Here is a 24,040-nt window from a genome sequence, read left to right as displayed (position 1 = left end):
ATGCCAACTAGTATCATTTAAAATGATCAGTTTTAATTTCTATATAGTAAATATCAATAGATGTAACCCCTACAAACAAAAGTTCTTCAGGGAATCCTAAATAATTTTTAAATTGTAAATGTATCTTGAGACCAAAAAGTTTGAGAATCACTGCACTACAGCATGCCGAAGTCTCTCAAAATTTTGACATTTGTTTTTAAAAATTTCTGTCGCTTACTCTTGTAATTTATCAAGGTATTTCCTATCCAAGTTTCCTTACTCTATCTCAATCATTACTTATAGGGATTATTTCTTAGAATTAATTCTCTGGCTCCCCATTCTAGGGTCTTAGTTAAGGGTAGTTTGTATCTAACTCAAGCAAGTAAATTTGCCTTGGGGGCCTGCCTCCCAATACCACAGATAAAACATCTTTACTTTCTACTTACTAGGAATTTGCTTAGTTTTATTTATATGTACTATTTGAAAGTGGTCCACAGGAACAGGTCAAAATTCTAAATGAATTTACTTCTGGAATGTCTGTTGCAGAATTCTGCATAAACACACAAACTGACAATTTCAGATAGAGCATGGCTAGAGGAGTATTTATCTCCTAGAGGGCTTGAAGGAACAAAATTTCATTTAGTGACACACTGACATCTAGTGGAGATTTATTGTGTACTAAGGGATACCTGTAGTACCTTTAAAAAAGAAAAAACAACCCACTCTATTTAATGGGGCAGGACCTCAAAAGCAACAAAAATCATAGCCTAATACTCATATGAAGCACGAGGAGGAAAAAAAGTAAACAAAGGCAGGCATATATTCCTCAAATATTAAAGTTCTGCTAGTTTAGAAACCTTGTCAATTTTACTAGAAAAAAATTAGGTGGGTAGGGGGTCAAAGCCCTACCTTGTAGGAGACAAAGAAGCCCATCAAAAGAAAAGTTAACCAAATATCTCCCCCAAATTCCATAATTCAAAAAGCCCATCCACGAGACTGTTATAAGCGGCTCTTTTTGTCATCTACATTTGGTGACAACATGTTAGAATCCAACAAAAAATGTAACGACTTTTCCATATCCTCAGAAATCATTTCTGGGTCTTTGAAGTGAGAATTTATTGGTTCCAAAGTAATTTTCTGTAAGTAAATATGCATGGTACAATCACTTGGCACATTAGGAAGAACTGATTCAAACCTGCTCACTTAACACTCTGCATTTACTTAAGGTTTCAAAATGTAAACCAAAACAAATGTTTCTACTATCCCGAGCTTTTCAAATTACTTAACTTCACAAAAAAATAAATTCTGGCTTCTGTTTCCTCAAAGGGCTCAATTCCAAAAGACTGCAGGGATAGACTGAAGAGGACAGGGGAAGATGCCAATTTTACTTCCCAAGTCAAACTTGAACACGTATGTACATGTGTGAAAACTAGATATGATTAAATTAAATATTCTGTAGGAATCTGTTATAACATTTTTGTCTCAAATAGAACGTAAGTAGCTAATCTATCTCATGATAGCTGATACTGATGTATTGTTTTGTTTCACAAAGTGTTTTGCATATATCTCGTGTGGATCCAAAAGTGGACCTTCACACAACACCACAGTATACTCAAATATAACATTCCCTAATATAATTTACCAGCTAGGTATAACAAGATTTTATTAAGTATATTCAAGTACTAATAGAATAGTTAACACCAAGTTAGCTTTTTTACCATTATTTCTATTACTTCTTCCCTGTAACAATACAGAAAAATTGATTAGTATTCTTATCCCAATTACACTTCTTATTTCAAGGATCTGGGCCTCGATTTTCTTGTCTACCAAATGAAGGAGTAAGAATAGATAGCTTCTGAGGTTCTCTCTAGCTTTATACTGATATTCCCATCAAAAGCCTGTCACTGTACTTCGATCTTTTCCAGCTTGGCAAGATCTATCCAAACCTGTAGTCTACTCACAGGGAATCCAAAATTCTAGATCACTTCCATGCCACATGAGGTGTTATCAGATGAAATTAATGTCCAGAAAAACATGGTACAGAGATTTGATCACTTACCAAACAAGGTTTCAGAATTCTCAACTCCGTAATGAGCTGTTCTGGCCTCAGTGTCCAAATTGTCCACTAAAAACTCAGGAACCAGAATCACAATTGGTGAACTCTGCTCCTTCTTTAGCATTCTGCCTCACTCACAATGCTATTTTTGCTGGCCAGTCAATGATTCAAAGACTCAAACATGGCAATAAAGCCAGAAAGATAGAATTGCAATGTCCATGCTTCTATCTTCCAAGGCAATGGGCCGAGATGCTTCAGATGAATTAATCAAAGAAAAAAAGCATATGAAGCACGTTATTTGTACTGGAGCTGCCTTCGCTCCTATGTTCATACTGCCGAAGGTGGAGAAAATTATATACCTTGTTGACTAGGTCCAGTACACGTCTGTGTATATAGCTTCGACTGGATAGATCGTCATCACAGCAAGGCAATCCTTTGAACACCACCCAAATGGTTCACTATCCCAGTCTCCAGAGGCTCTTCCAAACATTTTCATCCTTCCTCAAAACTCTCCTGGTCCCTCTTCCCCCCACCTTCTCAGCCGAGAACCTCACCTCCTATTTTACTGAAAAACTGAGGCCATTCACAAGGAGTTCCTTCTTCTCCTCCTCTCATGTAACCCAGATGCCTTCTCCTACTATCTCCAATGAAGAGGCTAACCCCTTTACATTCACCAATTATCCCATTCCATCCTATCTTCTCTAGCAGAATGCTTCTCACTCCTGTTCTCACTTATCTTCAGTTTTTCAACATCTACTGGCTGGTTTCCTGCTGCCTACAAACACTCCCGAGTCTCCTCCATCCTCAAAAAACCTCACTGGATTTATCCATACCTACCATCATCCTCTCTCTCTCTCCTGCCTTTTTGTGGCTAAATTCCTTGAGATTAGCTCCAATAGGAGCTCCCACTTCTCTTCTCCCAGTCTTAACTCTCTACTGCCTGGCTTCTGCCTTAATAATTCAAGTGAAGCTACTCTCTCCAAAATTAACAATGATCTCTTAAATGTTATAACCAATGGTCATTTTCAGTCATCATCTTTAAGGTTCTCTCTGCAGTCTTTGGCACTGTTGATCACTCTTCTCCATACCCTGTTCTCTAGTTTTCTGACACATTACTCTCTCCTGGTTCTTTTAGGTAGTAGAGGTGTGGGCCTAGAGTCAGGAAATCCTGAGTTCAAATTCAGCCTTAAGATACTTACTAGCTGTATAACCCCAGGGAAATCACTTGATTTCTGCCTGCCTGAGCTTCCTTGACTGTAAAATGGGGATAACAGGATCTACTTTCCTAGAATTGCTGCGAGGGTCAAATCAATCATTCAATGTTTAATAAGCATCTACTACGTGATAGGCTACTGTGCTCAGCACCAGGAATTTAAAAGGACGAGCCTTTGCCCTTAAGGCACTTACCATGTAATAGGGGAGACAATATATAAACATATATGCAAAGCAAGCTATCTACAGGAGAAACAGGAAATAACAGCACTTGAATGAAAAGGGGCTAGAAAGGGATTCCTGTAAAAAAAAAATGGGATTTTTGTTGGAACTTAAAGGAAGCCAGGGAAATCAACAGGTAAAGCTTAGGAGGGAGAACATTCCAGATGGGGGGAACAGCCAGAGGACCTGCAAAGAACAGAGAGATGGAGTGTGTTTGCGGAACACTCAGAAGGCCGGTGTCATGGTGAAGAGGGAGCTTCCAACGTCAAATAGCATTTTGTATTTGATGTCTGTAAATTAGGTATTTGCAAAATGCTTAGCACAGTGCCTGGCACATAGTAGGGAATAAATAAATGCTCGTTCCCTCTCTCCTATTTGACCACTTCTCCTCAGTCTCCTTTGCTGGATCTTCCATCCAGGTCATGCTGGCTAACAAGGCCTGTCCTGTAGGGCTCCATCCTAGACCTTCTCTTCTCCTTTGATATTATTTCATTTGGTAATATTCTCTAGAATTCTGATGATTTCCAAATCTATTTATCTGGTCCTAACTCTGTTGACCTCCAGGCTTGCCTCTCCATTGGCCTACTGGACATCTCAACTGGATATCCATCGGAATCAACATGACCAAAAGTAAACGCGTCATCTGCCTCATCAGAGGACGCTAGCTGGGGCAGTGAAGGGAATGCTGGACCTGGAGTCAGGAAGACTGGAGCTCAAATTTGGCCTCAGGTGTTCCTTAGGCAGCAGCCAGGTACCCCAGTGGATAGAGCATGGGTTTTGGAATTGGTTAGACTCATCTTCCTGAGTTCAAATCTGGCCTCAGCCACTTAGTAGCTGTGTGACCCTGGGTAAATCACTTAATACTGTTTGCCCCAGGACCTCATGGGTAAAATGAGCTACAGAAGGAAATGGCAAACCACTCTAGTATCTTTGCCCAAAGGGGATCACAGAGAGTCAGGGCTGAACAATACCACCACTCCCTAGCTATGTGACCCTGGAGGCAAGTCACTTGTCTGCCTCAATTTCCTCAACTGTAAAATTGAGATAATAGCACCTACCTTTGCTGGCACTCTGAAAGCAGTAAGTGTTTATTCCCTTCTTCCCCTTCATCTCTACTCCCAAGCCCTCCTCACTTCCAAACTCATAGAGAGCACCACCACTCAGTTCCCCAAAGTTCCCAACCTAGATATCATGCTTAATTCCTCTCCAAGTCACCCTTCAAATCACTCTTTTGCAGTTACAGGGAAACACCCATCCAGGAACAATGGCAGAGTTGACTGGAGAGAGGGAGGGGTACAGCAAGATTAAGTATACCAGCAGCAGTGAAGGGTTTGGTGAGGAAGCTATGGCTGGAGAGTAAGAAGTGAAGTACGGCTTAGGCTTGTTCTCACAGGAAGCAATCACTAATCACGAAAGCAGGAATCTGAGTGGAAGTTCACTGATTTAGATCTGCAAAGGACCTTAGTAGTCTAGTCCAACAGCCTCATTTTACAGATGATTTGACCGAGGCCCAAGTAGGTTAAATGACTTGCCACAAAGTAGTACTCTTCAGAGGTAAGATCTGAACTAAGATCCGGTACTCCTACAGCAAACTATGCTGCTGACCTCGACCTCATGTGCCTCACGTTTACGATTCTTGCTCTGTGGGGATTGCCTTTTAGAGTCTCCTGGTCTGTTCTCCTGTCTTGTAGACTAACAATAATGACTCCCACCCTTTCAACTTGCTGTTCCAATGGTTGACTACTAACTATTGGAGGAACTTTTTAATAGGTTTAGGGCTATACTGGAAAAAACTGGATCTTCCAGGGGTATGGGAACTGAAGGAGGGAAATGAAATTAATGTCAGTCAGTCAACAGGCATTTAATAGAGTGTTTCTTCTGTCACATGCCAGCCATTGTGTTAAGCCCTCAGGATACAAAGAAAAGTAAAAACCCAAGTTCCAGCTCCCTGTGAACAAATGAAAAAAAATTTATTTAAGTGCCTACTACGTTCAAAGTACTATGCACTAAAATGATAGGGATACAAATAGAAAAGTCAGAATCCCTACTCTCAAGGAGCTCACATTCTAATTGGGGGGGAAAACACGTGGAAAGTTTCAGCTGCAAATCAGATGAAAAAGCCCCATGGGAGGAGCCTCAGGGAGGAGCTGCAGAGCAGCTGGCAATGCCTTCTTAATGTCATTCCATTGATAAAATTGTATCAGTTTCTAATGTTGAACCATTCAACAGTGCCAAGAATTCTGATGGCAAGAACTTTCCTTTCTGGGTCTTCGATGGATGCCACTTGCAAGAGCAGCAGGCAGGCTGTATCTCATCAGAAGACACTTCCCAAGACCATGGCTGGGCTGCAAGTACTGCTATTCCAAAGGTGCTTGGGTTCAGGGTCCTGGGCTCTCTCCAAATGGGTTTGAAAGTAGATGGCCGTCAAGGTGGTGGTGGTTTGATTTTCCTGGCACAGGCTGCCACAAGGAGCTCACAATCCAATGGAGGAATATTATAAGATATACACAATGTGAATACTGAGAGTGAGACAGAGAGAGAGAGAGAGAGAGAGAGAGAGAGAGAGAGAGAGAGAGAGAGAGAGAGAGAGAGAGAGAGTGTATGTGTGTACATGCACGTGAGTGCACATTCAAGCATTGCTGGTGGAATTTGAGCTGAGACTTGAAGGAAGCCTGGAAATTCCTGGTAAAGTTAATGGGGAGGAAAAGTCCAGGGATGGGGGACAGTGTACATAAAAGCCCAGAAGATCAGCAAAGAGGGCTAGTGTCCCTAGACTATAGAGTATGTAGCAGAGAGTAAAGAGAGACTGAAAAGGTAGGAAGAAGTCAGATGGTGAAAGGCTTTTTAAAAACAAAAGAGAAAAATTTGTATTTGACTTTGGATGTGAGGGAGCTACCAGAGTTTACTAGTAGAGTAAGGGAGTGAGCTGCACTTTGGAAGGTCACTTAGGCAGCTGGGTGAAGGATGGGCTGCAGTACAGACACCAACCAGAGGGTACTGTGATGGTCTGGGCATTATGCAACAAGAGCCTTCCCCAAGTTATTGCCAGTGTGAGCAGAAAGGGCATGTAGAAGGTAAAAAATGGCAAGACCCAGCAAGACAGGATATGTGGGATGAGTAGGGAGTGAGAAACTGTGGATGACACTGAGTTTTGTGAGCCTGAGTGACTAGGATAGGGGTTTTCTGGGCAGTAAGAAAGTTTGGGTGATAAGAGAACTTGTCTTAGGCATGCTGAGTTGGGAATGTCTTGGGTTTTTCAAGTAAGGAGTCTCAGCTGAAGTCTATAAGGTGGCTTTCCTGATCCCCCTTAATCTACAGGGGAGACACCAGCATTATCTCCAGTTTATCCAGTATTTAGCTTGTTTGGATGTCATCTCCCTTATTAGACTGTGAGCTCCTTGAGAGCAGGGACTGTCTTTTGCTTTTCTCTATATTCCTAGTGCTTAGCACAGTGCCTGTCCCTTAGTATAAGCACTTAACAAATACTAGCTAACTTAGGAGCACGTGGGTTTTGATATTTTATGTCCGTTTATCTCCTATACAGTATATTTCCATGCCTAGATAACCTTCCAGTTACACCACTGTTGATAAAATTCATGCTAGGGGCACCACACTGAAAGGGACAGATCAATAATCCAGGATCTAGATTTGAAATCAGACACCCTTAGTCTGTACGCTAGCTGACCAGCTATGTGACTGGCACATCATTTCACAAAAAATAACAGCTAACATTTATATAGCTTTATTTATAATAACATAATATCCTGGGCAAATCATTTCATAATAATAGCAGCTAATATTTATATGACTAATATTTATGCTTTAAGGTTTACTCAATGCTTTACAGGTTAGCTCATCAGATCTCATTTAACATCTTAGGGCCTCAGCTTCATTTGTAAAACAAGGAGAGGAGGCTGGAGATTAGGAGATTTCCAAGGTCATGAGGATCTTCTAATCCTTTCCATATCCTTTTCATGTAAAGTCCAGAAAGAGAATACATAGGCATGATAGTGGAAAGAACATTGGATTTGGCATCAGAGGATCTGGACTGAATTCCCAGTTATGTCATCTATATGATGAATAAATTTCAAACTGTACAAGGCTTCAAGTTTCCTCATCCGGGAAACAGGGACTGGAGCAGCAGCAGCACTGGCACTTGGGAGATGGTTTTTCCCAGCGCTCCTCAAGTCTCCACTGCGCTCTCAGTTACGTCTGCAGAATCTCATTTGTGGTTGACTATGGTGGTACACACCTGTGATCACTGCTACTGGAAGGCTGAGGCTGGTGGATCACTTGAATTCTGAGAGTTTGAAGTTCTGGGAAACTGTCATGGTAACTGAACATCTACATTAAATCCAGCACCAATATGGTAAATCCTCAGGAGTGCCATGTCGCCTAAGGAGGAATGAACCAACCCAGGTTGGAAATAGAGCAGATCAAAGTTTTCCTGTGGATTAGTAGTACCACTGGGCCTGGGTGTGGCTGGGAAAGATAAGGAGACCTAGTCTACTGGGGAAAAAATGAAGAAAAAGAATCTTATTCATGAACAACAGATGAAAGGAAAACAAGTTATATATAACCTCAGCTTCAGGATGGTCAGTACTGAACAAAAGTAATATCATATATAAAGAATTCTGTTTAAAAAATTTCAGTCAGGGTTTGGGATTTATGTCCTGAGATGTTCTGCAAATGGAACATATGAATCACACCCTGAATGGTTCAACTTTATAACAAGATTCAGGTAACTATTTCTCGTGACTGTGGTGGATTGACCAAGAGATGTGAAACTAGCTCAATTTACTGAGAAAGCTGTTGCCTCTGCTTAACATCTTCAAACATCAACATAAAAAAATTCTTACTATAAAATATGTTGAAGGAAATTTACATGATTAAGTTCTAAATTTCTAATGTATCCTGTACTAAGAGAAAATGTTTTATTAAAAAGACTTTAAATACTAAAATAATTTGAACCTTTTTTTCCAAGCTAATTTCAGGCATACCTGTAATATAAGTAAATCAGCTATCTTCAAATAAACAAACAAAAAACAACAGAGGGAATCATCATAGATAAACTCTAATCTTTAAATCTATTGACCTAGTATCAAAGAAACATTGTCAAAGCTGCTAACTTTTCAAGGAGGACAAAACCTCCTAGAGTACCATTTGATTGTGAGCTTTATTATATTATAAGCTCTTTGAGAGCAGGGATTATCTTTTGCCTTTCTATTGTATCTCCAGAGATTACCAAAGTGCCAGATACATACTTCATGTTTAATAAATGCTTATTGACTTGGCTGAAAACTTGATAAATTTTGTTAATAACCTTAATATATATATATATATATATTGCCATTGAACACACACACACACACACACACACACACACATAGAGTTCTAAGTGCCAAATTATTTAGGAATATTTGCTTTTAGAGTCCAAAGCCATGCATTCAAATCCTAGCTCTTAAATACTACCTCTGCGACCTTGATTTACTTCTGTTGACCTTAAGTTTCCTCAAATGTAAACTGAGGATATGAGGGTACTGGTATTCTAGCCCATTCTGGGGCCCTTTCCAGCTCGTGTAGTGCCAATACGTGAATGTCATTTCCAAGATACTTACATATAATTTCTAAGGTGAGCCAAAACACTGAAATACCAAAATCCTGCAAAAGATTGTACTAAATTGCCCACTTGCCACTGAGTTATTTTGGTTTGAACAGAAGGCTCTCAATTTTAGCACTGCCAAATGTTCCCAGGCAGAGAAGCAATACGCCATCTGTCCTGAAGTGGGAAGTATATCAATTCACAAATTCCTTGGTGAGCCCAACCAAGTATCTTAAATAACCCCATTCTCTGTTGTTTGAAAACTTAACATGGCCATTAACAAGGTTAGATGGATCACAACTTTGAGAAGCTAGTAATATTTATGTAGGGTGACTGGAAAGCCTTGACTTATATTCTTGACTCAGTCACTACCACTACTGCGCTGAGAAAAAATTCACTAGTTGGACTGGACAAAAGCAGCCTTCAAAAGTGCTCTTGTAGGAACCAATAATATACCAAAATATAAAGTGTTACCGGGCAAGAGAGTGAGTTTTTTGTCACTGGAAGTATTCAAGGAGAAAGGGCTGGATGATCACTCTTTATAAGCAAGGTTGCAGAAGGAGTTCATCTATCATGCAGCATGAAATAAATGTCTTCTAAGCCCCCTTCCAATTCTGAACTTCTCTGAAAGAGTACTCAATTGTTACTTCATTTATTCACCAAACACTTACTGAACACCACGTGCAAGTTATGATGTTAGGACTGTGGGGAAATAAAAAATGAATAAGAAATGGTCCCTTCTGGAAAAGGGTAAGGGAAGGGTGAGAAGGGCAAGGGCTGTGATAGAAGGGAGGGTAGATTGGGGGAAGGGGTAATCAGAATGCATGCTGTCTTGGGGTAGGAGGAGGGGAGACATGGAGAAAAAATTTGGAACTCAAAATCTTTTGGAAGTGAATGTTAAAAACAAAAAATAAATTAATTAAAAAAAAAGAAACAGTTCCTTCTCAAGTGGTTTACAATCTAGGAAGGCAGATAAAACTGTACACAAATAACTATGATGCAATGGAGAAGGTGATAGGAATTGTAGCTACTTAACCCCATGTTAATGAAAGCTATGAGGGAAGGCCTTCAGGGAAGAAGGAGACTTGAGATATACCCTAACAGAATTTGAAATATCACCAGCGGAACAACTGAGGCGACTCAGGTGATTGTATAGAACTCCCATCACTTTTACTGCTGGAAGAATTAGGAAGGTAGCCATCTATATTTCTCTAAACACATTTCCTTATGAACATCAAAACAATTCAAACAATTTAGCTTTTGAATATGTTTCTAGCTGTTACAAAAAATTAAGATCAAGATTCTGTACCCAGGACTAATTACTGAATTATGATACCAATTTAATCATACTGACTTGTTACATAATGTGAGAAAGTCAAATTAGGACATATGTATATTGCCCTTCTGTGCTTGACTGCAATAGCTTTTTATGGCCCTAGAAATGCATTACATTTGCCAAGCTAACAACAATGGTGGTTGAAATCTACATAGTTTGAAATATATAACTTAATTTGTTAAAAAAAATTTAAGATTCAACCTCTTAATTTCAGAGTCCTACTTACACTGGTATTTAAAATAAATAAGTAGCCTCCATATCATAAATACATCCCTGTGGTAACCTGGCCTTGTAGAAGATTTTTGCTGACAGGACAACTGTCAAAACTCAGGTGTGACACAACATACCTAAGCCCCTGTAGTACCACTGGTGTTCCAGAGTATGCCCTTCAAGGAAATGATAGAAGCTTTAATAAGTACAGGTAACAGAACAGAAGAATCAGGTATAGTATGGCTGGCATGATTCCCTTCATTCCCGTCAAGGACGGCAGAGCCTATTTGTCAACTCTAAAGGCTCCAACACATTTTTGCTTGCAAAGTCACATCAGGAGCCTCTTCTAGGACTGCCAATACAAAGCTGGTAAATCAGTCACTCATTCCAAAATGATTTTGAAAGAGATACTGGCTACTCAGCATATGTCTCCTATTAGATGTTGGGAAGGAAAGGGTGAACTTGGAACAATGAAGGAGGCCGTGTAAGTGGGTAAAGGATTTACATAATAAAAGGGAGATAAACTGCTTTGAAAATCTGCAGGATTCATTTCAGATTCCTCTCACCCATGACAAGAATGTCATGAATTATTTTTTACTATTGAGAAAATGCATTAACAAAATATCCAGTAATTTGTTTAGACATTAAGTAAATGGATTTGTTTACATAATCAATGCAACTATAAAAGCACTGCTAATTGAAAAATGATAATGCATGGTATAATTATCAAAGAATTATCATGTAATTTATTTTTTAATTTGCATTGGTGTAAAAAAAATCAATTCATGATGTTCCAGGTCATGTCATTAAAATTCTGTCCAGGGACACAACATAAGTATAGATTGAGTAAGTCTGTATCACATGCCAACAGCACAGTAATTTAGGTGGAAATCTGTTAACAGTAGGACTCATACTCAAAATCTGTAGTTAAGGGTGGTTATTTTATATTGTGATAAACAAGCCAAACATTGACAAAGGTAGAATATTAACTCAAGGCCCTACAAACACCTTTAACATCAGAAAATAAATAAAACTTCAAAGTTCCTTATTACAAAGGACAACATATTTACATCCTATTGTAAATGTTAAACTCACTTAAATTTTAACACACCGATGTATTTTGTAAATATTAGTGAATATATAATATAACACTAGAATACCCTGATAGTTCTATGAAAAAAAATTATGCATTTGTTATTGAATATTTGACTTAGTCCACAATACAAAAGTCTGTGGATGAATATTTAGCAGTTGGATAAACAAATTAGTGTCATTTTCAAATATTTATAACAATCTTTACTCAAACCAACATTAATTACCATATAAATTCTATTAAAAGGCACAAAGTTAAAAAGATAAAAATTATGGAAATTTATACCTACATGATGAACCCACTGAGCTCTCAAATAATCTCCCAAATTAAAAAAAACCTCTGATACCTGATAACTATGATGTAATTTTCTGCTTTTCATGGGGGGCGGAGGGAGTGAAGATTTTTTATAGCTGCTAAAAATAAGTGAGCTTATAATTTTTAAAAAGTTTCTGAGATATTAAAATAGAACATTAAAAATAAAATGGATTAAAAGAAAAACTAACTTTTGCCTGAAAAGTTGTCAAGATACAAATTAATATTATAATATTAATTTAAGTTTATACAGAAAAGAGACAAGTTGGGAGCAAAGCTTCAAAGAGAGTGTTCAATAAAAATTAGTTGATGATGCTATAAAAGCAACTAATAGGTGGTACTAATTATACCTTTTGCTTAATCCAACCTTAAGTGACGCTTATTAACAGAGCAGCTTTACACAGAGCCAGCCACCTGTTTGATGACATCTCTTTCATAGCTTTACCAAGATGGAAACCTCACAAGCACAAAATAAATATAGTAATAAATGTAGTGTCACTGAGGTTTTGCTTTTGTTGTATGTAATGAAATCACAGAATGTTAAAGTCAGAAGGAGCTTAGAGACTGACTTGGTTCAGCATTCATTTAACAGAGGAAGAAACTGAGGAGGAGAGCGATTAAGTCATTTGCCTAAAGTTACAAAGCTAAGTAATGGTAGAACCAGGACTAGATTCCAATTCTTTTGGACTACATCAAACCATCACTCTAAAGGGATACTGTAGACATGAGTGCAAGTTCTTCTGTCATATAATATGAACTCCTCATGTCATGCTATGACCATTTTGAGGAACTCTCGGTGACTTATAACAAAAATATCTTTCAAACCTGTGTTTCTAGTAGGTGTGGGCAAAGTTTACGTGATGATAAAACATGATTCAGTTTATCTCTGGCTATACCTGCTAAACACTGATTTAGGGGGCCAGAATATAGAAGAAGGAAGAATGTGAAATTTTAGAAAGCTGAAGTGATGTGGTTAAGCAGTTAAGTACCTATAGGTCATTTATAAGCACCCTTATATTGAAATCATTCTTTTCTCACTGAGCAGTGGTGCTTAAACTAGGCTCTAAGAAAAAAATCTCAACAACCTTCTCTCTAACCCAAAACTTACCTGTCCATCCCATTTTAGCATTTGGAAATTTGCATATGCCTAATGCATACAGAAAATCATGACATTTTTGTCCCCTATTTCATGGGAAGTGGGCACAGGGGTGGCAGCAGTACAGTAGAAAGTAGGAATGGTTAAACACCTCATTTTCTCAGTCTGGTGAATGGGATAAAACCCACTGGTACAACGTGAGCAGGACCTCAAAAGTATATTTTCACTCCTCAAACCAGCTACACTGAAGGATTTTCAGAGAGCCAACGTTGAGTATGCAAGTGCAACACTAATGTATTTATTTTTTAACCCATTTCCCTTAGTAAAGAGGGTTTCGATGAAAGGTAGACACAAAAGTATAATTTTATCTTTGCACACATTCCTCTAAGACTTTTCTACTTTAACAAAACTATTTTCCACGTACACTTAGAGGCACTCTTAGTGACAGTGCACACAACTAAGAAGGGGCTGTTTTCTGACCTTGAATCAATTTTCCTATTAAGAGCTACATACCATGAACTTTATGCCAGAGATTTTTGATCTGGGAGCTGTATTCAGTAACTAGAGAAGAGACCTTTATAAAATTATTCTGGGATTCCAACTATGTTATTAGACAATAATATCTCAAAAGTTATCCTAATCACAAAATAGGACTTTCTTAATTCTACTCCCAATTGTGAAAATTGCAATAAAAACAAAAGATCCCTGATTGCTAATAAATGCAACCACAAGATGGGTAGGACTATGACATTTAAAAACACTAAAGTGGATTTTAAAAAAAAGCAATACTATTATGTGCTTCTCCACACGAATTCTACAAATCCATTCTAACTTAATGACTAATCAATTCTTTTTTTTTGCTTAACTTTGTCCTAGTATTTCTGCTGAAATTAATATTAATAATGTGAATGAATGGCATTCTATAAAAACTGAAGTCCAGCAGAAGCATCAAATGAGAGGGGAAAAAAATGGCCCATTCACAAGAAAATATAAGAGACATTACTATCTCAAGCCAGTAATATCTAATATTATTGATTTGATAGACTTCAACCCAGAAGCAAAAAATCCCAAAGGCAACAAGTTATAGTGGAAAGCACTCTGGGTTAGAACTTAGAATAAGAAGCACTGAATTCTAGTCCTGGCTCAGCCACTAACTGCCTGCCTGTTACAACCTAAGGAAGTCACTTCAACTCTTAGAACTCAGTTTCCCCATCTATAAAATGAAGTTTTTGGACCAGATCAGAGTTGTCTGCCACACATTGAGGCGTCACTGCAGCCCACAACACTCCCAAAGTGAGGCCTGAACAAGATTAAAATATAATTGGGAAAATTTAACTAAATAAAAATACAGTAAAAAAAAACCATAAAAAATGTTAATTTGTGGTTTTCTAAGTCAATATGCAGCCCACAAGGATTCATATGTACAGTTTAGTGGTCTGCTTTTCTATTCTGAGTTTGACATCACTGGATGAAATGATCCCTTAACATCCCCTCCGGCTCTGAAATAACATAATTTATATTTTGAGTAACCTGAGTTATCTAAGATGTTTTATTTCTTTTAGCCCTGCATAGGGCTTTTTATATGACCCAGGGTGGTCCAAAGAACCTCCAGTAGTTACAGGTTAAGCTCATTATAACTCAGGGGAGCAAGTTTATACTTTCAATTAGGTTTAATAAAAATTAAATATTTAAGGTTCCACAATTAGCACTTAATAGTGTGCCCAGCATTTTTATCTTGTCCATAAATATACCAGATATATCTACTGTTGATCTATAAATCCCTTCAAAGATTAACTTAGAACATTAAGACAAGGAAACTACACCTCCGGGAACATGTTTATTGTGTTCGAGATGATACATTAGGTGCTCGCTCTCTGAGCTACAAAGGGTAAAAGGAAATCCTTTCATTACAAACTGACAAAGGTAAAAGGTAAAACATTTTCCACAACAGCATGTACCACATAATTGGAAATAGATCTGGGTTTAATACAAATGACATAATTTCTAGTCATCTACAAGCTACTTTAATAACTTCATACAGATTATGAATTAGGCTAAAATGCACTATAATATTTGGTAGACTTCAGGAACAGTATCCTTAGTACATCACAAAATACATTTTGATATCCCAAAGAAGCAAGACTTGCAAGTAGGCATTTTAAACATAACTAATCTACAGCTACAAAGTTCTACTCGTGACAGCATTTACCTTTTTGGGCAGTCTCCCAGTCTTCAAAGGATAAAAGCAGAGAGTAGAATCAGTATAACATATACACAGAAGTCCGTATTGTAAAGGCTATAAAGATTTGCTGCACAGTGTAAAGAGGCCTCCTGCTTCTTCGCACTGAGCAAAAAAAGACGCCATTTATGTTGCATATCTCTTGGTCCACTGTCTGGCTATCCTGTCATGTTCTGCTCTGTTGGTCAAATACTGAGTGGCTATGCTTCCAACCAGAGGATCAGCTGTAAAGAGGGAAGAAGAAAGATTAGAAAAATATTTCATTAGGTCTTTAGTGACCAGTATGCCATTCTCTCACAAATGAAAAGGCTGTATTTTCCAGTAGCTACATAACAGAATAGCAAGAGTATTTTTATTTTCAAAGACAAAAAAAAAATGATGAATGGTTGAAATTGTCATATGATGGGCTCCTCATAGTCCACCCCACCCTCTGCAAAATGAATATATAAATTCCTCATTAACGAGTTTCAGGGAGAAAGTATCATTAACAGGCCTGTTTTTGTTTCCTATAAGACTAATGCTCTGATGTGTTATTAATTATGATGATGATAACAAATAGTATGTTATGATTTGACTTTATATTCACCTTCTACAATCAAAGAATACCAGGCATTTCCATCCTCTGAGACAAATATTTATTTTTTAAGTCATTTTGCATCTCCTATGGTTTAGGAGGTTATCAATTTCAACCATGTTAGTTAATGGCTTTGATAATTATGATGCAACAAATCAAATGCCAAGTAGCTCAGCTGAAACAAAAAGTACCTCAACAGACATATAACTATCTTTAAAAAACAAACAAAAAAACAGGTATGATAGCAATGTGCTTTTATGTATGTATAAACTTTTAAACTTTAGTGTTCTCCAGAAACTCCTGACATAGCCTGATCTGGTGGTCTGTATCAGAATAACCGAATCATAGATTTTTAGAGGTGCAAAGGCCCTTACCTTAGAAACTATCTAGTCCAATTCCCTCATTAGCAGCAATTATTTTTACGTGCTGATTCAGTGTAATACACGATTGGCTACTTCTACCAAGAAAGAAACAACAGAAAAACTCCTCCATTCATCCCTGAGTGTTTGACTTAAAGGGCACGGGGATTGGTAGAAAAGAGACCCTGCTTTAGTCCTTTCAAAAGGAAGCAGAGTGACAGGCAATGAAAACCAAGAGATTAAGGGAGAGAGTAACAGGCCAGGATATTAATGGAATTGCTTTAAAAAAAAATGCTGGCAAACTGAATTAAAAATTAAATTTATACTAATGTCTTCTCATTATTTCTTTTATTCATCAGCAGTTGCTTAATTTTCACTCCACATTTAAGATGACTGGGGAAAGACACAGAGTTTGGTGTTTGGACAGTGTTACTTTATGCTTAGGATGTGCTTACCAGGGTTGCAATCTGTCAAGAGGGAACAAATAGACAGCAAAACCTTTGAAATAGTCAGAGCAGGGCTCCAGTTGTCTTTAAGGATATCCAGACAGATGACTCCCTGACTGTTGATGTTGCAGTGATAAATTCTGGTACGGAAAGTAACCTAAAGGTAGTCAACAGTGAGAATGGAATAAAAATTCATCCTTTGTAATAGAAACCTCAAACTCTCAATTATTAGCAGTAATAAAGAAAAGTGTTATCACGGAGATTATAAAATACCAAACAGCAGAAAATTCACCTTGGGATTCTCTTCTTGATATGGAACAATTGGTCTATGTTATACTAGAAACACACGGTTTATTTGGTCAATTCAGTCAACGTGACTGATCTGAGTAGCCCCTTGAAGACAGCACTTTGAAATAAATGACAAAAAAAGATTAAATAGAGGTAGGGAGTTGAAATAGTTTACGTAAGAAGTTGGGAGGGTAAATGGGGGAAACCCAAGACACTCTGTGTACCTCCATGGATGCCTATCCCTCACTGTCTTCTTTTAAATTTCCTCATGTTGCACTAAAAAAACATAATGAGAGTGCTAGGAAGGCAACACAATTTCCTTGATTAACAAAGCCTGTCTTACCTAAAAATAGTCTGTTGCCAGGTAGGTCTTCCAGTAACAAAAAGCATCATCAACTGTGTCAATTCTTGTGACAATGGAAAAATTATTAAAAAGCAACACGGTGGGATTTGGAGGAATGGTTCTAGAAATGGCCACTTCCATTTCCCCATCTGCATTCTCTCAGATGGCTCCCCCTCATATTAGACTGATAAGAAGAGTAAATACAGCTGCAGAGATGAGGCAAAGGCAGCCTCTGTAAGATAAAGAAGCATCTTTTGAGAGTGAGGGTACGAGAAGAAGAGGGAAGCCACAAGAAAGGGTAGTAGGATAGGTGAGAGGTAGACCTCTGAGAATGCGGATTATCCATGGGCAGAGTTATTATAAATCAACTACAAAGAATCATTAATCTTGGTTTAAGCAAGGCTTTAATAGAACATATATTTAGTGATTTATCAGAGTCCTTCCAGCAACCAATAATCAATTGATAATTGCTAACTAGTGTTCCTGAGGCAGCTCACTGTATAAGAGCACTGGGCCTAGAGTCAGGAAGACCTGATATAGGTCCTTCAGTTTGCCTTAATCCAACCGGACAAGGAAATAGCAAACCACTCCAGTATCTTTAACAAGAAAACCCAATGGACAGTATAGCGCACACGGTCATGAAGAGTCGGACACCAGTGGACAACAAAAGTGTTCCTGAGTGATAAAAGAGAATATTTACATTATTTGTGAGGAAATTCCAATGCCTTGCTTGAACTTAGATTTGTTTTAGAATTCAGCAATGGAGAAAAATGATGCTATCAGATATACAAGAGGACAAGAGAGAAGCAAGAATTAAGCTTTCATCTGCCAGATCAAACTCTCAGAAACTCTCAGTTAAAATAATGAGGCATTTTACCAAGAGGATTATAGTGACTTAGTAAAAGTTTAAGGAAAAAATGACTATTCTTTCAACAATCAAAAAAAGAGAGCCCTTGGGGCAGCTAGGCAGTCCATTGAGTACAGCACCGGCCCTGGAGTCAGGAGGACCTGAGTTCAAAACTAGCCTCAGACACTTGACACATTTACTTGCTGTGTGACCTTGGGCAAGTCACTGAACCCAATTGCCCTACCTTCCCCCCTCCAAAAAAAAAAACCCAACAAAAAAAAGAGAGCCTTTAATAAAAAGTGATAATTAGTGATGATATATGTGGTAGGACCTACATAAAATGCACAAAGATGTGAGGACTGTAGAATCTAGAACTGGAAAGGTCCTCAGAGACCATCTTGTCTAACCTCCTCATTTTACAGATGAGGAAAGTGAAGCCCAGGAAGGTTAATATCTTGCCCAAAGTCACACAGGTAATACCAGTCAGGATTCTATCTGCTGCACCACACTGCTCCCCTTAGACCCTTGATTTGGTACCATAATTTTGTGGGGAGGAAAGGAGAACCTAAGGGCCATGAAATACAAAGCATGTTTAGGACTCTGAATGCAGGAATCATTCCTTTCAGCAAAGTGTTTTTCTTTCTTACTTGTAGGATTTTGTTCAGCAAGAAATTGTTTATTGACCTTTCAACATCAATAACTCAATTTCTACTTGAAGAAACTGAGCATGTAGAAATAAATGTCAATAATCCAGTACACTCATAGGCTTATTTTCTTAAGATCTGGCTTATTTTATACAGTATAGTACATTCATATTGTACTACTTTTGAAGGCTAATGGGCAGAAGAATGAAAGCAGTTATCATTTCAGGTTTTCAGCCAATTAGAGATTTTACTCATGTGCAACCAGGTTTATTCTGTAAGGTTGAATCTTCCAGGCACACTGTGAGAGGGACTTGTTAGGAACCCAGGAACCTTGTGAGCAGTTCTCAATGGTGTTAATTGTATTTTTAGGTAGCAGAGACCCATTTCTCCCCCTACACTAACTTAACCATAGGAAAAAATAAACTTTGTTTTGACAAATAATGAGGAACACATACTCTCTATACAGATGGTAAATGGGACAGAAGCATGACAAGGAATAAATATTCAAAAGGAATAAATGTTGAGTTACCTGCCTTTCTATCAGTACCTCTTAACAACGCTACTGATTTTAAATTAGGCTTCTTCACCTGGAGTCGTTAACTTACAAATCATAGATCTAAACCTGAAAGAAACCTCCTTTTCTCCAGATTTTCCATTCTTTGAAGCCTCAGGGACTGTTCATAGAGGCACCACTCTGAAAGCTTGTACCCTCTGGCTTGCCTGTTTTGAGTCTGCAAGTGTTAGAGCTCTGTACATTGATTAGGTACAAACTGCTTATGTTTTTCCCTGTACATGAAAATGGTTCAAAGCCATTCCCTACCCTTTGTCTACTCAACCCCTAAAATTCAGATGGAAATAGATTTCATAGACAATGAGGTAGTGTGGTAGCTTTTCCTATGACAATATTTTGCTTAAATAAGATAGAAAACATGCTTACGACTCCACACATGTATTTGTTCTGAGTTTTCTCATTATGTGCTCTCTACTAGATTATAAGATTTTTGAAGGCAGGGACCCATTTATCTTTGTATCTTTCTCAGCACCAGGCAGAATGACTTGCTCCTGTTTTGCTGGATGGATGAATAATGAATGAAGAATGCAGTTCTGAGGAATAAATGTATGATCTGCGTGGTTTGCTAACCCTTTTGCTTCTGTCAGTCATGTTTGCTTCCTTTCTCCAACCCATTTTTAAGCTTAATAAATGCTGGCTGCCTGAGTAATTTCCTCAGTTTCTATACTTCTCCCTTAAAATATCATCATATAAAACATTAATCAAATTATTCCATCTACGATATTTTGAAATATCTCTTTTTAAGAGGAGTGGGCAAATACTAAAAAGATCCTTACCTTTGGTGGCTTAAATGGATAATCTGATGAAAATGTGATATCCAGAAAAAACACACCACCTTCATATACAGAACCTGGTGGTCCAAGTATAGTTGATCTCCATTCATATATGTTATCTCCTTTAGGCCCAGCACTATCAAGAAAGAATATAGGTATATCAGTAAGCAATATTTTAAATGTACTCTCACACATTTAGAGTAAATTGGCATTCTGGAGGGCTAAAAAAGCCTAGATTACTCTAAAAGAAGTAAATTTATCATTCTCTGATGCCTGTGTTTCTCAACAACATCCTTCTATTCAAAATGACTGTAACTGAAATCCAATCATATTTTTATATTGTTCATGATGCTTGATAGACGAATACTGATTGATAAAGAATATTGGAGTTAATGTAACTGATATCACTGATTGTATCACCCGTGTTTTCCTAGAGATCTTTGAATCACTCATTCTGGCTCTCTGAGCATGGGTGCATATTACATGTGCATGCTGCACTTCACCTTTGGCATCATGGATCACTTAAGAGTTGAAAGGGATTTTGGAGATCAGATTGTCCAACTTCCCTATCTTTTCCAGAGATGTGAAAACTGAGGCCCAGAGAGGTAAAGCAATTTGTCCAAGTTCATATAACATAATGTGCATATTTGATTTAAAAATAGATGATGGCAATGATGATACATTAAGCCACATTAATAACTACTGGCTCAAGGGCAAAATATCTTTTAAAAAAAATCAGACCAGTACTAAAATCATTGTCTGCATGTTGATTGATTTTTAATAAAAATGTAAAATGATGTCTCTTGGGTTTGGGAGGGAGGGATAGAACTTATATTGAGATGAGGAAAGAAGTGGGTTAAACATTTTGTGGCATGATTATCAGCAAATATACACATAGTCGTATCTTGAGTAACTGGATAGAGGCCAGCTTGAATTGTAAATATTAAAAAAAAAATGTTTTCTTTTTTAATTTCAATGTCTACAGTTAACTAGCACTAACTACAACTTCTCAACCAACTAGCACCATTAGGAGTTAAGTGTTCTGCATAAGTAAATTTTCCAGATAACTGAAACTTACCCATTTAAGGCTCAAGATTTTTTAATAAATCAAATGACTAAAATTTTGAAGGAAAAAAAAAAGATCACACACACTTCACACACTTCTATGCCTTCTTAAAGCAGAGTAACATAAACACAAATTAGTTTTTTTTTTCCCCTAGACCAAGGGTCTTCATTATGAACACAAATTACTCTTATTGTACTGTAAATAAAATGATGCCCTCAGGGACTTCTGGGGTATCTAGGGATTTCTCCCTAGAAAATCCTGGCCAGCTACAGCTCTATTTTTACAATGGCAATTCACTGAATCGTAGGAATCAAACTAGATGGGAAGGAAAAAGCCAACTAATCCAATCCCTTCATTTTACAAGTGAGGGAACTAAGGTCCCAGTAAGCTGAGTGACTTACTTAAGACCACACAAAAATGTCAGAGGTGGGATTTGAATCCAGGTCCTCTGACTTCTGAGTTGGTAACTTTTCTATTATACCATGCGGCCTCACTGTATATTCCCTCTGCAATCAAGCTATAATTATGTGCTATGTTAGTATGTCAGTATTGCTAATCTGACTGATTATATAGAACTGTATGGTAAAGGAATCAAGTGTGGTTTCACCTTTCCTACAAAATGCTGCCTATGAGCTTTAAAGTTTCTGTTCAATGGCCATTTTTGCTCACTTTTGAGTTCACAGTTGTGTTTGAATCGTTAAGGTTGCCAGAAGGAAAGTGGCTTGTTACAGTATAGCAAGCTGTTGACAAGTCTAAATTCTGCCAGGACTACTTTAATGAACACACACACACACACACACACACACACACACACACACACACACACACACACACACACACACACACACACACATATATACACGCGCTACAGGTTTTAAAAATAATTTACTCTCTTGGGCAATTAAACAAGCCTCCTTCAAGCTTGACTGCAATATTAATTTACTTGGTACACCCTTTCTTCATTGACAATAAAAAGGCAAAGCATACTAATTCAAGACATACAATTACAGTTTTTTTTTTTAACTGCAAGGGTCTCTGAGGGTCTCTAGTCCAAACCACTCATTTTAGAGAAGGAACTAAGACCCACAGATGTAAAGTGATATGCCCAGGGTCTAACCTGTAGTAAATAGGCTGGGATTTGAACTCACATGACTGAACCAGCACTCTCTCCTATACACCACAGTAGTGGAATCAAATGAACCCAACTTTGCTTACAAAAATATTAACATGGCCTAATGCCAGCAGCAGGGAAAGATGAATGAGGAAAAAAATCGTTAATTAGCATTCTCCTTTTATTTCCACTATTTGTTTGAAATCAAGTTATTTTGTGAATGGGATATCATTATTCTTCCATTTCTTGCCTTCTCTCTGCCAAACGTGACGCTTATCAGTCTTTAAAGTTTTTTTTGTTATTTAGTTCTTAAGCTGCTTTTAAATTCCATTTATATCTTCTATACTGATGTAACTAATAATTTAAAAAAAAAACATAAAAGGCAGGTAAGTAAAGTATTTGTCCAAAACAGTGACAAACTTGAACTTGGAAATTTTCAGTGAACAGCTGCTCTTACTATTGAACAGTAACATCATTTGAAACCCCAACAGCATGACGACTAATGTCTTAGCATAATCCGTTTTCTCGTTGCTTGAATACTGATTGCGTAATTACTCTTTGCCAGGGATCATAAACACTACTCACTTCTAACAGAGGCAACTACCACATAGAAAGTTTAAGCATTAAATTTATTGGGAGCAGCAGTGATGAAGTGGAAAGGACTAGTTTTTTCTAAGCAGAAGGCCTGGTTAAATCCCAAGTCACTTACCAGCTATGAGATCTTGGACAAGTTACAACATTTCTATGGCTCAGTTTTCTCATTTATGAAATGGGAATAAGGTTGTTTAGGTGATCAAATGAAACCATAGCTGCAAAATACTCTGTAAATCACCAAGCTATGTAAAAACCAGCTATTATGATTATTAGTTCTTTTTATGGAGACAATTCATCTTCCCCTCTCTATCTTTCCATCTTTTTGGTGTGATGCTTAGCCAAAGGTACAGGCTACCCCCATTGACTATTTTGTCTTTCTCCCCATGAAAAACAAACTCATAAAACCTGGGTAGATACACTAATGTACCATTCATGGTATTCTGAATGGTCTAGTTACTCTGCAAAGCGTTTTGGAACTATGCCCAGTATCGCTGAACTGCATACCCGTGTACCCAGCAATTCACTACTAGCTCTATACTTCAAAATTATCAAAGAGATAGGTATGAAAATAGATCAGCTCCTTTGTACTATCAAAACAACTGGACACAAAGATGGTGCCCATCTATTCAGAAATAGCTAAACATATTATGTTACATAAATGTTATAAAGTATCATTGTGCCACAAGAAATGATGAAATAAATCGTTTTGATGAAATGGATCTGGGATGACCTATGTGAACTGATGATGAACAAAGAGAGCAGAACCAAGAGAACCACTGATACATGATACCAACATTATATTAAAAAAAGAAACCCCAAATTCTGAAAAACCTTGAAAACTCTCAATACAGGCCACAATTCTAGAGGACCAAAGATATCCTGAAAGAGAGATAATGGGACTCAATGCAGAATGAGAAACACGGTTTTTGGACACAGCCAATAATCAATCTCCTTTAGTTTGACTGCATATTTTATGACAAGAGTTTTCTTTTGTTTTGTTTGTGGATGAGGAATAGAAAAAAGAAAATGAAAATGCTAATTATTAATTGAAAAAAATTAAATGGGTT

At 37.6% G+C, this 24,040-nt stretch overlaps 1 protein-coding gene across 4 annotated transcripts in view; it reads right to left on the bottom strand.

Annotated features, from left to right (window-relative positions):
• Positions 1 to 11,337: 11,337 nt before the first annotated feature.
• UBE2E3 (ubiquitin conjugating enzyme E2 E3) overlaps positions 11,338 to 24,040 on the bottom strand; it is a 107,215-nt gene continuing 94,512 nt past the window's right edge. For 3 of the 4 annotated variants that reach the window (XM_036745445.1, XM_036745444.1, XM_036745446.1), the window contains exons 4-6: positions 20,206 to 20,338; positions 16,746 to 16,893; positions 14,937 to 15,581 (exon numbers count right to left, since the gene is read on the bottom strand). In XM_036745445.1, coding sequence (XP_036601340.1) covers positions 15,484 to 15,581; positions 16,746 to 16,893; positions 20,206 to 20,338 — 379 coding nt within the window. In that variant the 3' untranslated portion in view covers positions 14,937 to 15,483. Of the gene's footprint in view, positions 15,582 to 16,745; positions 16,894 to 20,205; positions 20,339 to 24,040 lie in introns of all 4 variants that reach the window. The other variant, XM_036745443.1, reaches the window with a different exon arrangement.

Source organism: Trichosurus vulpecula, chromosome 2, assembly GCF_011100635.1.
Source record: "Trichosurus vulpecula isolate mTriVul1 chromosome 2, mTriVul1.pri, whole genome shotgun sequence".
In the NCBI taxonomy this organism is placed as follows: domain Eukaryota; kingdom Metazoa; phylum Chordata; class Mammalia; order Diprotodontia; family Phalangeridae; genus Trichosurus; species Trichosurus vulpecula.
Note: the sequence above shows the minus strand (reverse complement) of the source record. Positions and strands in the feature narration are given on the sequence as shown.